Source organism: Microtus ochrogaster, chromosome 4 (assembly GCF_000317375.1).
Source record: "Microtus ochrogaster isolate Prairie Vole_2 chromosome 4, MicOch1.0, whole genome shotgun sequence".
NCBI classification, from domain to species: domain Eukaryota; kingdom Metazoa; phylum Chordata; class Mammalia; order Rodentia; family Cricetidae; genus Microtus; species Microtus ochrogaster.
This window is the reverse complement of record NC_022011.1, coordinates 69,113,772-69,131,359: the sequence shown is the minus strand read 5'-3', so window position 1 is coordinate 69,131,359 and position 17,588 is coordinate 69,113,772. Positions and strand designations below refer to the sequence as shown.

The window sequence follows — 17,588 nt, the reverse complement described above, 5'->3', positions numbered from 1 at the left end:
AGTCCAGGTGCGAGAGTTAGCCGAGAAAAGGGCTAGAGCTAAAGAGCCAAGCAGTGATTAAAAGAATACAGTGTCCGTGTAATTATTTCAGGTAAAGCTAGCCGGAGGCGGCCAGGGTGCTGGAGATGCAACCTCGCCGCTCATATTACTACAGGATGGGGGTGAGGGGAGAGAAAGCCAGAGGACACAGGAGAAACATACTCAATGTACAATGAATGTCAGAAAGTGTCCCTCATGTATCAGAATCATAGACCAATATACCCAATAAAAAAAAATGTAAATAAACCACAGCAAACACTTCAAAAAAAATTCTAAGAGTGTAACAGAAGACACTTAGTGTGTTGTGAGCCTTTTTCTTGGGCGATGGGTGTCAACACTGAATGGTGTTACCTGTAGTACCCGGGCATCACAATGTGGACACCTGCGCTGGCCTGGCAGATGACAGGGGCATTGCTGTCATCCATTTTGCGCACGGAGTCTGTGAAAGGTCCGGTGGCATTGATAACACATTTGGCTCTCACGTCAAACTCCTGCCCTGTGAAGAAAAGTGGCATCGATTACATACTCCGTTTGTTCTTTGCTCACCAGCGCTGTATTATTAATCCATCTATTAACTTAACTGATGGCGAGGAAGCGCACATTCCACACTACGTGACATGCACATCCACAGTTACTGAAGGAGCCAAACAAAAGGCTCACTTCTGAGTAAACTTACCCCAAACGAGTCTGAATTAAAAAGGAAGAAAGCCAACCACCTTTTCATTGTGGTTTTCAGTCTATTCGTAAAGAGCCTATGATCTGGAGGGTGGGGATACAGCTCAGTGGTAGAGCTCTTGCTTGGTATTTGAAAAGTGGGGATCAATCCCCAGCACTGGGAAACAAGAGCCATATAAAGTGCCTATGACCAAAGTACTAAACACAGAGAAAGTGGGAGGAGTAAATGGTGTGTCCTTAAAATGCAAAAGCAAAGAGAAAGAGAAGGAAAGGAAGGAAGGAAGGGAGAAAGGGGAAAGGAAATGAAAGAAACAGCTGGCTATCGCAGGGGATTAAGACACCTGACAGCAAGCCTGGCAACCTGAGTTCAATCCAGAGAACCTACATGGTGGAAGGAGAAAAAAGACTCCAAGCTCGTCCTCTAACTTCCACGTTCACGCTATGCCATTGTCCATATGGGCACACATGCACAGAGATGAGAGATGTGTGTGTGTGTGTGTGTGTGTGAGAGAGAGAGAGAGAGAGAGAGAGAGAGAGAGAGAGAGAGAGAGAGAGAGAGGGAGAGAGAGGAAATGATGCGGTTTTGCAGCTGCCTACCCAGGGCTAGGGCTGTGGCAAGAATGGAAATCTCATTGAGTTATAAGTGATTGACTCAAAGGACGTGTAAATGCCCTGCCTGTGCCACCTAAGTGATGCTCAAAGACTTGGCACATTGATTTAATTTTATTAATCACATGTTTCTGCAAGGGAAATGAAAAGCATTCACAGCTGTGAGAGTTCTGCGGGCATTTATTATTATCCTTATCATTAGTGTTACTATTTAACACAAAAGGGAAAAATTGGCAAGTCCCACAAGGGAAAATTTTCATGTTAAACCAGGCATTGTTGACAATAAAGAATATAATTAATATGACTGAAGTCTGCCTTCACTGAAAGAAAAGTGACAGAAAAATCCTAGCTCAGTCATTATACAAGCACAGCCAAATGCTAAGAAATGCCTCCCTTGTGGACCCTGGCATACCTGTGAGGACATCCTTGCACCGTGCGCCGCTCACACGCTCTTTCCCAGTTTCGGGGTCTTTCTTCTTGAGCAAGCTCACCACCTCCATGTAATTGGCTGTGGCAGCCCCATACCTGGCAGCGGTGAGGGCAATGGCGAGGTTCATCCGTGCATCGTTGTGTTGTCCTGCAGCAGAGAGAAGCACAAGGGGAGGGACAGGAGTCACCTCGAGCCACGGACTTGTGGTAGAGAAGTGTGTCACAACAGATATGTCACGAAGGTCCCTGTCACCTGGAATCTACGTGATGGCTCGGCAGCTCTACAGGGCACCATCTGCAGATCTGCGCTCAATCCCTGGGCAACATTTACCTGCTTCCTGAGCAAGTGCATGTTGTGTGAGATTAAAGTGATGGGACTCGTCCTTTCCTACCGAGCTGACACCAATTATCGGGAAGTTTTAAACTTATTTCTCAAATAAGTAATTATTCTCTCCATGTGGGAACATATGTATGTGTCAGACTTTTTCTAATACAGAGAAGCCATAAACATGGAAGCTAAGCAATTCAAATCCTTGGAATATCTGACACCCCAACTGGTGTTGATGAACAATTTTTATGAGTGCATGCCTATCTAATATTCAAAATCAAGACTTTCCTCTTCCGTAGAGAGTCTCAGTATTCCATAAAAGGATTTCTCTTGCTTTGAATTTTGATCAGGGCTCCTTAAAATGTAGCATTTTTTAATAGCACATAAATGGTAAGAAATTAAGCAGGGCAAAATTTAATTACAGAACAATTCCTACCTGTGTTGTTAGAGATTTATTGCTGAAAAATCCTAGTTAAAGAAAACTAAAAGGGAGGAGAAGGGGGACGAGATGATTAATCACTTTAAAATACTGGCATCACTGGAGACTTTTCCTATTTATTATTGCCAGTGGAGTTAACGCTGACCAGGAAGAATTACTCTACATCGCAGGGCCAGGTTCTCTGTGCCCTGAATAATTAATTATCCAGGGCTAGATGTATTGAATCAGAGTTCAAATTCCCACACATCGGGCCCGGTTCTATCAAGATAATACTGATACAGGGAGGAATCTGTAATGGATATTGTTGTTGATTTATGCCGCCAGCATACCAAACATGTAGTATAAATGGTTTATGTAAAGTTTCTTCCTTGTGATTCAGTCTGGGAGCCCTGCACGAGTCATCTGTTCCTGGGAAAAGGGCAAAGTTATAAAGAGAGAATCGATGACTGAAGATCCTGCGGCCCCTCCCCTCAAACATCTTATTTGAAAACCGCCTGAAGAATGCCAGCCTGGAAGAAACTCTCCACCTAAGTACAAGCACTATAAGGGGAGAGTTGGTATTAATGCCTGACGTGCAGAATGTTTATTGTTCTGGGATGGCTTTATCGAAAAATGCTTCATTTATTACCCTTAAAATATTATATTGGATTTCCTGTATCAAAAATCTACAGACTAAAGAAAACATGACAATGGCAGCAGTAAGGCCCGGGATTCTGGAAAACATGCAGGTTCCATCAGCTTCCAATCAGTCTGATCCTAAAGTGGTTCAAGACAGCCAAGTTTAAGAAGCTGTCCTTCATTAACGTAAGTTCTTTAAATCCAGAAGTTGCGCGAGGCTAGATGGACACACACAACCCAAGGAATGAAATGGCCTCTCTCTATACACTTGCTTTCTCTCTGGGCTAGAGATGACGAGAATGCTGGGTTTGGTTGTACACCTTTAATCCCAGCACTCGGCAGGCAGAAGCGAGCAGATCTCTGTGAGTTTGAGGACAGCCTGGTCTACATATTTAGTTCCAGGACAGCCAGGGCTACAGAAAGACTGTCTCAAAATAAAGTAAGTAAATAGAAAATAAGATACATCCCACGGACCTTTCCAGTGATTTAAGTGTTTAGCAGGGCTGCCTTGCTGCCTCCCTGGCACAAGCATGCATTTGGTAGCACAAGAAAGCCACACCATTTGCTGGCACGATAGACATGTCACAAGTCACTTTTGTCTTTGCATGGAAAGTGCCGAGTGGGTGAACTACTTTAAACTCTAGATGAAGGCACCGTGGCAAGCAGAACCTCCAGTGACTAACCAGCGAATCACAGCTTCTCATTCTCCTTCAGCTCGGACCTCCACATCCAATTTAAAGGCACCACTGCTTCCCTACCCCATCCCTCCACCCAGAAGCTGCTGAGATTTATACTCTGCTTGCCTGTTGTTTGCTTCCAAACTCTAAGAGAATTGTCCCTGATCTTAATGACAGCATCAAAACAATGCATTCCTGAGTTTATGTGGCAAATCAACAACACAGTCATCACCAACTCCAAGTTGATTCTGATAGCACCCGTTTTTCTTCACCTTGTTTTAAGAGTACAAAGGGTACGTTACACAAGCATCGCTTACACTGGGGTTCAATGGAAGCATCAAGGGCTGCTCCTTCCACAAGAAGAAATGCCCCTTAGCTAGCTCCTACCTTCCAGTACAGTTTAAGGTATAGATATTCTGCAACTGAAAGCAGATGAAAGAATGAAATCTGCCTTCTTGCTCCTAATTTTCCTTGCCCTCATTCCCTAGCCAGACCCTGCCTTGATTCAGGACTGTTATTTACTGATGAAATTCTTCAAGATTCAATGCTGGTCCACCACATTCTTACCCCTACGAGCCTTATAATCTCAAATTGTTAGAATTAGCTGCAACTACCTTGTATCTAGGCCTTCTCGTCTTTACCCCTGCTTATTACTCTTCTGGTTGGGTACCATTCTGGAAGTTCCCGGAAACAATTCTAGGATCCAATTCCTATATCTCCTCATCAAGCCTCCCCTTATCTGCATCTTGTCCCTTCCAAGCAAATTGTGTGCTCTTTCTCTCAGCTCAGCATTGTGTCTTGAATGTACCTTTTCTACAGACTTTCTGAGAGTGTATTCATCCATATTTCATCTGCTTTTATCTTTTGTGGTAGGAGGATGGGTTCTGATACAGGGTCTCACTATATAGTTCTGGCTGTCGTGGAACTCACTCTATAGAACACGCTGGCCCCAAACTCACAGAGATCCACCTGCCTCTGCCTCCCAAGTATTAGGATTAAAGGTGTGCACTACCACAGCCCTGACAACTCTTACTTAGAAAAAATAGAATTCCTTTCCTATGAGCTGAGCACTGAGACAAATAAAAGGAATGAAGTAAAGACAGAAGGTAGCCTGCCCAGCTAAAACTGAGCCTCCATTACAATAACTGGGTCGTCTCCCTGCTGCAGAACATAGCAAGAGTCCTATGTTGATTCTTCCCCTTTCCCTGTCCCAGAACAAAGCCAATATCCAATAACTGTTGCTAATTTTTTAGAAGCGAGTAAGTGGTAGCTAGATATTTGAGGGCAGTAGAAAAGCTAGCAATATATAAAATCTAAATTTAATCCCAAACTAACTAGCCCCTCTAGGTAAGATGAACAAACAGGGAATGAAGAGACAGTGTTTCTGAGAGGATCCCTAAGGACTAGCTCACATGCTGCCCTTGTGCTGTGGAGACGCACACATAACCGTGATTAGCTCCTACAAGCTAAAGAGCAAGGAATGGGCTCCTGCCTGACCAGGGGCTCCTGTCTCCACCCAGAAATACTGTGTCCAGGCATCTCTTCATCGCTTTCCCCTTAGCTCCTCTAAGCCAGTCAACTTGCCCTTCACCGTGGACACATCAAACCCTGCAGTGAGCACTTCTGGAGGTGTGATACATTTTCATCATTTTCAACTAAATTACCCCACTCTGTTTCCTGACATTTTGAAAAGTGTCTCTGTGTGTCCTGTAACTTTATTTCTAGATAAAGAAGGTTTTGACAACACTGCCAATCATGAGACCAAGATGGGATAGCCCACACAATTGATCCACTCATGAAGTTTAGATTTTTCCAGCCCATCTCCTCAGCACCAGGCAACATCTCCTGTTTCGTTCAGCAGCACTACCTTGGCACCCACACAAGGGCCCAGACGGCAACTGTGCAAATCTGTCTCCTGCTCCGTTCGCGTCTGCACTTGAAATCTTACATATGTGCACACGGTAAGTATACAGTCTGAAGGACAGAACCATAGAAATGGGGAACAGCCCAAAAACAGGGCATGAGATGCACCCACCAAAAAGAATACAGGTTGTTGGGGGAGCTTTTGTCTTCACTCCTAATGGCCTCAATAGAAGAGTGAGAGATTGTGTCAGAGACACACGTGTGAGCGTGTGTATGTTAAGGTGAGCCACCTAAAAGACAGGCTCTGTGCAAAACCTCCTTACAAATACCCAGTTCAAAGCTAAAGCCTGGCAGCTAAGTTAAAGGACAAACAGGGGAGGAAGAAAGAAGGGGGAAAGGAAGGAGGGGAGGAAGAAAAGGAGAGGGGAGGGGAGGGAAAAAGAGGGGGGAGGGAGGGAAGAAGGAAGGAAATGAGTGAATGTACCAAGAATAGGAAGGATAACTACATTTGAGGAGATAAAAAGGTAGTAAACTAGCTGGTACAATTCTGTGGTGCTCTCACGATCCCCTACAATCCCTTTAGTACAAGATACTTTTAAATAATCCCTGGCTGTGTAAAGACCTCTGCATAAATAGACGTGCCTAACTCCCACCTACCTACTAGCACAGAAAGTCTAACGTTTACCAATTCATTAAAATTACACCTGTCCTGATTTCCTCACCCAACTGCCAGTTTGCAATTAAGAGAATTTCCTCCCATCAGCCTATGCCCTGACCTGAGTCTGAAACAATCATTTTGATGAACAACGGGGGCCAGATGCCTGCCAGAGAGAATCTTCTCCTACAGCCTTGGCCCCATTTCCAACAAAATCCTCACGGCGTGCTTCATTGTCTCAGGCTGCCTGTGTCACCGTGACCTCTCCAGCAGCTTCCCCTTTCCAGTTGGGCTAATGTACGAAAGTCAGGCTGATCTAATGCAGCCATTACATTTAAAACTTCCCTTTCCAAAGGAAGAAGGCAGGAAACTCAGCAAAAAAGGTGTGTGTGCATCAGAGTGTGGAGATTCTTCTGCTTTACGTGCATGTGAGGAGCATGGTTAAAAAGGAAAAGCTGAAATGAGAATTCGTTTCATTCATTCATGAAGAATTCTGACCACATAATTTCCAAAATCATTGATTGAAAGTGCTTTCTGTGTTAGAACTGGTGGGGTCAGGATATGCGGAGGGAATGAAGCAGAGAGAACATGTTACAGGGTGATGCTGAGGTTGAAATGCACCGGACTGGAGGGATGTAGATAAGGCAAAACATTTGTATGTCTTGTGTCCTTTGCAGAGAGGCTGGGTGCTTCTGAAATTACACAGCTCCTGCGAGAGTCTGTTCTTCTCAAGATATTGCTTCTCAAACTTTGTATAAATGTCCAGTAAAAACCAGTCAAGCCAAGCATGGTAGCACATTCCTTTAATCCCAGTACGCGAGAGGCAGAGGCAAGTAAATCTCTGTGAAGCCAGCTGGGTCTACATAGAGAGTTCCAGGCCAGTCAAGGCCACATAATGAGAGAGTGTCAAGAAAAGAAAAAAGAAAAGGAAGAAAAGTCAAAAAATAAAAGTGCCTCACCGAGGAAATCAGAAGAACAGGAAAAAAATAGAAATGATCCTTTTTCACTGGTCTAGAGATTTTAATGATGTTTCATTTGTATAACTGTGTGATATATTACAAATTCTATCTCTTACCACTTTCTCGTAGCCATGACTTTTGTCATAAGTCTTCCGTGTCCCCTTTCATTCTTATTCTAGATTCCACACGGGACATTGCTTAGTCAGTGGAATACTAGTAGCCATGGCAAAAGCAGAGTTTCAAAGGACTGAGCTCCTACTTTCTGCAAAGCTATGAAAAGGAGGGACATTCTCAGGTGAGCAGGACACGGGAAGACGTGAAGTGTGATTTGTACCAGTTATCCCAGCCCAGGCCACATCAGCTCTGTCACTCAGTCAACACCTACCTCACAAGTAGATTCAGGTTTAGCAGAGAGCAAAAGATCACCCAGTCTACCCTAGACAAGAACAGAGGAGCCACGCAGATAAACGCCAATGTATGAGCAAAAAAAGATTTAAGCAATCAAAGAACGGTCTGGAGAGACGGCTCAGTGGTTAAGAGATGGTTTGAGAACCTGGGTTCAATTCCCAGAATCCATATGAAACCTCACCACCATCTGTAACTCCAGTTCCCTGGAACCTGACACCCTCTTCTGGCTTCCAGGGACACTGCCCCCATGTAATACATACAAATACATGTAGATAAACTCTCAAACATATACATTTTTTAAGAAAAGGAATTAAGGAAGACCAGTTATGACCTTCTATCATGGCTATTTCACACTGACACCCAAAGCCTATACGAAAGTACCAAGTACAGGAATACAGGTCTGGTATCAGTATGACTCAAATATGTTAGGTAGTACCGACAAAATGACTTTTCTCTTACTGAGATTGTAAAGTATTCACCTACATTTTATACATGTTTACCAGAAATTAAGTTTTTTTTAAATCATCCCACACTGCTGTACATTTTTCCAGAAAATGTCTTCTAATATAAGACTATAGTCTTTAAATATAAAATAGAGAAAACCAAAGGCATAATATTCCAAATAGATGAATTGAAGTAATTTGCTGTCACTTATCCATACTATAGTTCTCAGGAAGGGACACCTGTTAGCACTGAACATGCAATCATTTTTATTATTTAATACAAAGGTACAATTAAATGCAGGCACAGGATGTGACCCGCATCATAATTCTGCCTGGCCTTTCTCTTCACAATATCTTTTTCATTATCCAGGGCCTTTTGTTCCTTTGTGTTTCTTTTGTCTCACCCTAAGTTCTCGAATAAGCTATTTACAGTCTGAATAATTAGCAATCAGGGTGGATCTGTGGTCTTTGGCCCCATGTAAAGGAAACACTGTCAAATGCCTTAACATGACATACTGAAGTAAGTAAAGTTTCTATACCCCCGGGGCTTTTTCCTTTCTTGAAAAAAGTTTTAAATAAATCTAATGAGGAGTGAGTTTTCTACTTCTCAGACACTTAGGAATCTAACTAGAGTAACAAAAATGAAACTTCATTCCAAATGCAAACAACAGAATGCTTTGGGTATTCATTAGCTATTTCCGTACCGAAATGTTCTATACGTTAGTTTACAATGAACACTCCCTGTGCCTGCCTACTTGAGGACAATCCATTCTCTCCAGCACAAGCCAAGAGTGGTTCTTTTTCATTTTTTCCCTTCCTTCCTTCCTTCTTTTCCTCTCAGTATTTTTTAGGAGAGTAAAAGTGAAAAGATTAAAGTCACAAAAATCAGTTGAAATGAAGTTGGAGAGTTACAGTGAACGCTGTAATTGTGAAGCCTCACAGCCCGGGTTTACTCTTCTGGTTCACAAAAAGCTCTGAACTCATTCCATCCTGAGGGGTGCAGTTCTGATGGAGAAGAGCTGCCTTCACTGAGCCGCCGTCCAGACATCAAGGCTGTAGACAGCATAGAATCGTTGTCCAAGAAAACTGAGCTGAAGATTTTTGAGGTTCATTCCTTCTGTGGGTGTTTATTCAACAGTCACTCCCTCTGTACTGGGTACCAAAGTACCATTTGTGGAAATAGAAACCAAAAAGTTCAGATTGATCCAATTGCTGTGGATGTGAGCTATGGGAGTAAAATGACAGCTTCTTGACAGCACGCGTTTCCATTCTCCTGGTGTCATAGCAAACTTTCTTCCTCTTTATCCTGAAGTTTCCTTAAAATGCGACCAAACCCAATGCTCCAGACACATCAATGCTTCTTTCCTAAATCTGGGGCAGATTTGCCAAGTTTCCCTCCCCCACAGGGAATGTGCATTCAGTGTCAAGGTTGGTTTCTAGAAAGCACCACCTGACTTCACTGTACCAGAGTCAGGCTGAAGCCCCTTGACAAAGGAGATTCCAGTACACCAGCACAATTAAGGACATTCTTCCTTCCCAAGAGAAAACATCATTTTTTAGGAATCTGACCAGAAAACTTATTTACAGTAAAAGGCATGTCCGTTAAAACCCTCGTGCAATACCTACGGATTCTAGATCTTACCTCATCTGACTACAATCCCATCCAAGGCCCCTTTATAACCACCACTATCATCGAATTTATCAGAAGAGAGAAAAAGGGGCAGGAGAGATGACTCAGTGGGTAGAGTCCTTGCTATATAACCATGAAGTCCAGATTCCCAGAAGCCATGTAAATACTGGGTGGGCTTGACAGACTAACGCCAGTGCCAGGGAGGTAGCGACAGGGGGCCCATGGAGCAACATAGCTGATTAACGAGCTCAACCAAAGAAATCTTTGTCCAAGTGAGACCCTGATTCCAAACAAGAGTTATTCACACCTGCTGTCATGTGTGCCTACACAAGTGACCACCCATGCACACATAGCACATGCATGAAAGAGAGAGAGAAGGAAAGAGGAGTTTCTTAGTAGTCCTTTGAGATGTACCTCAACAGTCAGTACTACACAGAGAGATGATCTCTTGAAATAGTTATGGTTATTGTCAAAATGCTTTAAAGAAAACTGAATATTTTTCAATTCTAAATGGTTCAGCAGGTAAAGGCGCTTGGTGCCAATACTGATGACTAAGTTCAGTCCCAGGGCCCACCTGATGGAAAGCCAGGACTGACTTCTCCAAGTTGTCCTCTAACCTGGCCCATGCGTTCCCATGTGGGAGTCCACACATACAAAAAAATTGTTTTACTGGTCATCAGTCTGACAAATATTTCCTCCCTCAAACATACGACAACCCATCTCTAAATCTCTGAACTTCACTCTAAAGAAAGTTGCTTTCCTTCTTTACTTTCCTTTCAATATGATTGACAAGTTATGGGTGGTAGTGGCGCACACCTTTAATCCTAGCACTCGGGAGGCAGAGGGGAGTGGATCTCTGTGAGTTTGAGGCCAGCCTGGTCTATAAGAACTAGTTCCAGGACAGGCTCCAAAGCTACAGAGAAACCCTGTCTCAAGAGAAAAAAAAAAAAGACAAGTGGAATGTTTTTTTTTAATAAATCAGAAGAGACAAGGATGGATTTGAACCCAGAAGAAACTGATACTGGTGAACTGATAGAATAATAGATCGTTTCAAAATACTAAACTTATCAAATCTTTATCCAGGACTCTTCACTCCCTCTTAAAAACAAACAAACAAACAAATAAAAACAAGCAAGGAATTCTGTCAGGGTTTTACAGAGGAAATCAGCATTAGCTATAAAACACGGTATCACAGGCAAATGGTAGTGCTGAGTTCCAGTCCCTTAAATAGTCATCAGCAGCAGGCACCTGCCTAGTACTTGGTGTGGCGTCTTGTCTGGCTTCCTAATGTCTACCTGGTTCTCTGTCTCATCTATTAGCCTTGCCAAGAGGCTCCCTTCCCACAGAAGAAAGGTCAGATTCCAGTCTGGCTCCCTAATCACAGGCCTTCCTCCATTCAGGGCTGAAGATTAAGGAAAAACAGTAAAATAGCAGTGAGGTTTGGTGGCAGCGCTGCCCACTTTCTAACTGCAACAGTGACAGATGGGCCAGCAGTGGAGGCAGTGACCCTGGTCACTTGCCTCAGAGAAGAGAACACACATCCTCGGACAGGGTACTACAAATCATTTTTGGTCCCTTATTTTTCAAGCTAGACTTTTTCGACTTCCTAGCATTTCTGTTGTCACAGGAATCTTCCAAAGAAAATCTCTTTCCCTTGCCCGGCACCGTGGGTCAAAACTGTAATCCCAGCACTGTGGATAACAAAACAAGAGAATAGCAGATTCAAAGCCAGTCTGGGCTAGATAGTGAGAAAAGTCAAGAAAATATTAGAAGAAAGGCTAGGCATGGTGGTGCATGCCTTTAATCCCAGCACTCAGGAGATAGGGCAGGGAGGTAGATCTCTGCACACTTGAGGCCAATCTGACCCATGCAGAGTTCCAAGAAATCCAGGACTTGTAAATGGAGATGGCTTTTTTGTTCCCTGGCTTCCCAGACCTGAAACTATATTAATTACAACACTGTTTGCCCAATGACCCAGGTGTATTCCTAGCTAGCTCTTACATCTTAAATTAACGCATTTCTATTAATCTGTGTTATCACCATGAGGCTGTGGCCTACTGGTAAGTTTCCCGTGTCTTTCCCCTTTGGCAACTTCATTGTGTCTGATTCCACCTTCTTCCTCCTCTATCTCTGCTTGGATTTCCCACCTTGCTATATTCTGCCCTGCCATAGGCCAAAGCAGCTTCTTTATTAACCAATGGTAATAAAATATATTCACAGCATACAGAGGGGAATCCACATCAAAGGCTACATAGACAGAACCTGTCTGAAAGAACCCCAGAAAAGGAAGACTAAAAAGGAGGAAGGGGATGAACAGAAGGGGAGTGAGAAGAACGAGAAAATTCCTTTTCTCTTAGTATCTTCTGCATGTCACTAAAGTGGGCAAGCCCCATGCTCTGTGTCTCAACTTTCTTATCATGCCCTGCCACAGATAGACCCAAAAGATTTTTTAGACATTGCCCAGCTCTACTTATTTTTTAAGGTCTCTGTTAGTATTCAGGAATCTGCCTGCCCTTGGGTTCTGACAGGATATGTTCTCAGCTGTAGCCACTAAGAGTACCTCCTGTGCACATTCACTATGTCCAATTTTAAAAGGGCCCTGCCCACCTCCCCCCTCTCTCTCCTCTCTCTCCTCTCTCTCTCTCCTGTTACTTTCTCTCTGTCTTTCTGCCCGTCTCTGTCTCTCCCCTTCTGTCTCTGCCTCTCTCTTCTCTTCTGCTGCTCCTGTCCCCAGAGGCCGGTCTCCCCCTCCGCTTTCCTCCTTTTATGTTCCCTTTCTCTTAATAAAACAAAAGAACCTCTACATTAGTTCTGTCACAAGGTGTCTTTCTCTTGTGCTGCTTTTTAAATTATAGCCGTTTCTATTCCCAAATTTAACATAAACCAACTAAAAAACTAACAACTTCATTACATAACAAGGCAAAAGTGTTCCTTTTACGTAACTAAACCACCTTTCCTCACAGGACCGGCCAACAAAAATGAACTTCACTAACGTAACGTATATCCATCCTCTTTATTTATCTGAACACTTTACAAGACGCAAGAACAGCCAACCCCAGGGGTGACTCAGAGTGTGACCTACATAATAAACACGTGGAACCCTGCACTAAGGACCAGCCAGGGGATTCTAACAACAAGCAGCCTTCTGAGAACCTTTATCTGTTCTGTCCCTGAGTCAGTTTCTTATCAGGTATCTCTCTCTAATCACAGAAGATTCCACCCTTTATCAAGTTGTTATCAAATCATTCTGACCAGGGCCAAGGGTGCAGATAATCTGAAAAGCCTGTTTAGGAAGAGTTGGCATTCTCCAGGGAGAGTGGGCCTGAAAACTGGCCACACCTGGTCGGGACCCTGCCCACCACCACTAGGCTCAGAGCCTCCCGCGGTCGGCTTTCTCGTCTGAAACTGCAGCTGGGAGCAACTTCTCTGCCCACCGACTAAGCCTCTGAAATGATCAAATTGAGAACACATGACTGTGGTAGTTTCTTAATTTTTTCAGCAAAGATTGACTTCTAGTAAATTGATCTTATCTCTCCTTTTACATAATGTTCAAATGAAAAATATTCTACCTCCGCCTCCCAAGTGCTAGGATTATAGAGGTGTGCTACCAACCAGCTTACAGGGTTCTGGGATGAAACCAGGCCTTTGTGTATGTTGGGGGGAAAAAAAGTCCAAATAAACAAAAACTATCAACCCAACTACATCCTAGCACTGTCTGAACCTTTACTGACAAAATCTTTATCTTAATTTGATTACTATCATACGTTTTATTTTGGAACCTCCTTTTTGAACAGCAGCCCGAGTCACTGATTTCATGGGATGTTTAGCTTCTTGGCAGAATGAAGAAGGGGAAGAACTCTATGCCCCAGCACCACACAAGACTTGATCTCTGGCTAGGACAATGCCTAGCAAGCAGGGAGGTAGTGAGGCTTTGTTTCCTGCTTGTTTGGTTTGTTCAAAGTAATCAATTTACAGACTGAGTTGTTCTAATGCCAATCAACTTAGCATAGTCTGATCACCGGAGGGAAATGAACAATCAGGTGTCCTGGGCCTTTACCAATATTCATGCTCAGGCAAACACGGTGCAGAGATGAAAATACTATAAAATTGCAGTCTAATTTCACTCCCTGCTAATAACAGAATATCTGAATTGTCTTCCAGACAAAAAGACATGGTGTTTATGTACAACACAGTTAACAAGGAAAGGCTATCAATACTGTAACTATACAGCAAATAATGTGCCAAACGCCATAGCCATATATGAAAACAAATATGTTGATGAAAATAAAATAAACATGTAATATAGAACGTCCCCCTTTGGGATAGCAGGAGGGGGGAAATCGCTACATATGTAATCAATATTTCCCTGGACTGGAGAAAAACGTTTCCAATAATCTACAGCTTGGAATTTACACTCAATAATTATCTGAGGTTACAAATGAAATGATTCAATAAATAAGCTGTTGTTTAGATAAACTATTACATAAATTACAATAAAACAATACCATGAACAGTTCTTGCTTAAAATAGTGGCACAAGTCTATAAACCCTTGTTTCTGGAAGCTGAGACAGCAAAATTAGAAATTTCAGACTGGTAGAGGTTACCTAGCAGAACCCTGTCTCAAAAAGAAAAAAAAAATCCAAATAGCTCTTTCAAAGAAAAAAAGGTTTCAGTTAATGTTAAAAATGATGAAATGATGTTCCCTTTATCTATGAAGTACTAATATGTAATGAGACTCAAGTTAAAATATATATGTGTATATAGTACCCCAAAACTAGCACCTTAGGCTTCTAAACACTACAATTTTAAAAAAAATAAGTTACAAATATAAGATATTATATGACTCCTCATCAAAATAAAAATGTCAGTTCACTCTCAAGTTTTAAGCATAAATCTGGGATATACCGCTCTCACCAATGTTTACGCTTTCATTTTACAACAAAAAGTAAAAAGAGTTGAATACTGTGTTTCTGTGTGTAGGGCTTCTTGCCCAGGCCCCTGGCAATTCCCAAGGTCTCCCTGGAAATGCTGGTTATTGTGACAGAACAATCCTATTAGTCCCTAAGACAGTCCAGGTCACCTTGTCCTGCTGTCGTTCTTGCCGCCCTTCAACGGGCAGGCTCCACAGTCAGCCTTCACCACACCTGACAGTTTCCTCGGAGCCCCCACCTGTCCAAAGGGATCACCTGCCCCAAACTGTTGTTTACCTTCAGACTACGGGGGTCTAGTGGTTCCCACAGCCACAGTCCAGTTCGCCATAAATAAATACCAAACACAAGTCTTCCTGCCTCCATGCCCTCCCTGTTCCCATAGAGCCTGAACATTCTGCCTAGTCTTTCTCCCAAGGACTGGCTTCTCACCACCACAAAGGATTACCTGGTTTGCCTTATGCAGACCCCTTCCTGCAGCAGAAAGTTGATTATCATCATGCCTTTGAATCCACTAAAAAAAACCACTGTCCTGACCAGAGCCGTACACTGATGGGAACAGGGTGGACACTCAGTGTGGCTGTCACTCAAGGCTCCTCACCATGGAAGGCTGCTCAGAGCCCGGATGGACATTAAACCCATCTAGTGATTGATTCACTTCGCTACCATCTGGCCTTAAGAGCCCTGTCTTCAAATATCAAAATGTTCCCACACTTTAAGGATGAGAACTTTGTTCATGGGACTAGAGAGACGATTTCATGGTCAATAGTGCTGGCTACTTTTGCAGAGGACACAAGCTTCGTTCCCAGCACCCACATCCTGTGGCTTACAATCACTGTAAGCCAAAGGGACTCTAGTAGATCTGATGATGTCTTCTGTCTTCTGCAAACACACACACACACACACACACACACACACACACACACACACTCACTCAGACACACATATACATATAAATAAAGAGAAAATGAAACAAATGTTTAAAAGAAGAGCCTTGTTAGCTGACATTGCCAAGGCTTAGAGCTGCCCCAAAGGGCTGCATAAGTAGGTTCTGTGAATTTCTCATCGACAGGCAATATGAAAAGTGACCTATCTATTCTTTATCAGCAACAAAAGCTCAGTTTACAGATTCAAAGTCAATTTACTTTGTGGACTCTTAACTCATCTGGTCACAAATAAAATTTATAATGTCAAAATGTTGAATTCTAATTAAAAATGTAAGCCTAAGAATCAAGACTCAAACAGACGATACTAGACTATTCACCTTAAAGAGAGAGCAAAATTATAATATATTACACCATTAAAATGCAACTTAAAATACAGCATATTAGTCTTCGACAAACTTCGGAAGAGCACTGCACAAAGATGCTTTTGTGAAACACTCTCGACAGCACTTTGATGTGACCGTATGTTCATTAAAAGGAAGTATTACTACTTACATACATAAGGTACATAATGAATTCATTCTGTGTCTAGAGTTGGCTAATGCCATTAAAGCACAAGCCAAAAGCACAGACTATAAATCAAAATGCAATTTGTCAAAGTTAGATCTTAATATGATACAGGTTAAAAATAAATAAATAAACTACCAATGTCACGGTATGGGATTGGTGAGGAGAGTTGGGCCCAAACTGCGACCAGGTTGCAATTGACATGCCTTTGTTCTATCTATAGCTTTGGCTATTCCTCTCCTTCTTCCACCTGGATAAGTACAAAATTAGCATGCACCAGGCATTCTTAAGACTCCAGGGGGTTTACATCACTAATACTGCTCTAAAGACTACTATGCTTTCCAAAACGCTGACATAAACCAGTTGGGCAATCACAGACTTTTTTCCTTATTGAAGTTTTAAAGATCTAGATTATTCTTAAAACAGAACTTAGAAACACTTGAGGTTACTTCATTCATTCATTCATTCTCGTGCTGTATATTTTACAAGAAACCAGAAAGCGTAGACTTACAAATATAGAGTCAAACCACAAAGACAATGACGAACAAAATAAGAAAACCTAGGTAGTGGATACTGGGAGTTCTGAAGGAAACGGAAGCAAAGTGGTGCACACTGGACCGGGACTTACACCTCCTTGTCCCATCCTTTTCCTGTGCAGGGGAGGCTCCCTCCTGGCTTCCTCCTCACTCGGCATTCCTTCCTTTAATCCCCGAGTCCTTAAAAATTTCCCTTTGGCAGAAGGTGAGAAAACCTAAGGCAACAGTGTCTAGAGGCCTTTTCTTTTTTCCAGGGGACAGATTCTCCACCTGATGCAAAGCGCTGTAGCTTTATGGATCATGAGTTAGTTCAAATGCCTGGTTCTGTGGGTTCCTAGACAGGGCATGAATCCCTCATCAAACACAGGACACATACGCCAATACAAATCACGTCTTTCCCAAACCTTTCTTTCCCTTACTACTCAATGATCTTGTTTGTTGATGTTGGTTACACCCAGAATTTCCAACATGATTTTGTGTACTTTGTAAAGAGCAATGTTCAGGGCAAATCCTAAACTATGAATAATCTAAAGACTTTCTGGGGTAATAAACCAACCTGATTTCTTTGAAAATTTAGGTTTAATATTTATAAAAATGATGGTGAGCATGCCAGAGCTCAAAGACCGTTAACAAGGGCACATAGTCTGAACTCTACAGGAGAAAGTGCATACATCACTGAAAGACCTTCTCCAGAGTGGGCAGAGCCAGAGCAGCTGTCTCATAGAGGAGCCCTGGCACAGGGGACCTTCAGCTACAACCTGGGTGTAGTTAAGAGCTGGTGGGACTGAGAGCCATAGAAGCAAAATGGAGAAAGGAGAAGCCTAAATTAAAATTTATGGGGTAAATTCATTCTGTTCACATTTGGGTAGGGTAGGAAGCAGACAGGGCCAAGATTAAATT

The 17,588-nt window shown here is 42.7% G+C and overlaps 1 protein-coding gene across 3 annotated transcripts in view; it reads right to left on the bottom strand.

Moving 5' to 3' along the window:
* The window catches only part of Gpd2 (glycerol-3-phosphate dehydrogenase 2), a 136,414-nt gene that overhangs the window by 30,663 nt on the left and 88,163 nt on the right, over window positions 1–17,588 (bottom strand). For all 3 annotated transcript variants that reach the window (XM_005346424.2, XM_005346423.2, XM_013345925.2), the window contains exons 7-8: window positions 1,736–1,900; window positions 391–535 (exon numbers count right to left, since the gene is read on the bottom strand). In XM_005346424.2, coding sequence (XP_005346481.1) covers window positions 391–535; window positions 1,736–1,900 — 310 coding nt within the window. The remainder of the gene's footprint in view (window positions 1–390; window positions 536–1,735; window positions 1,901–17,588) is intronic.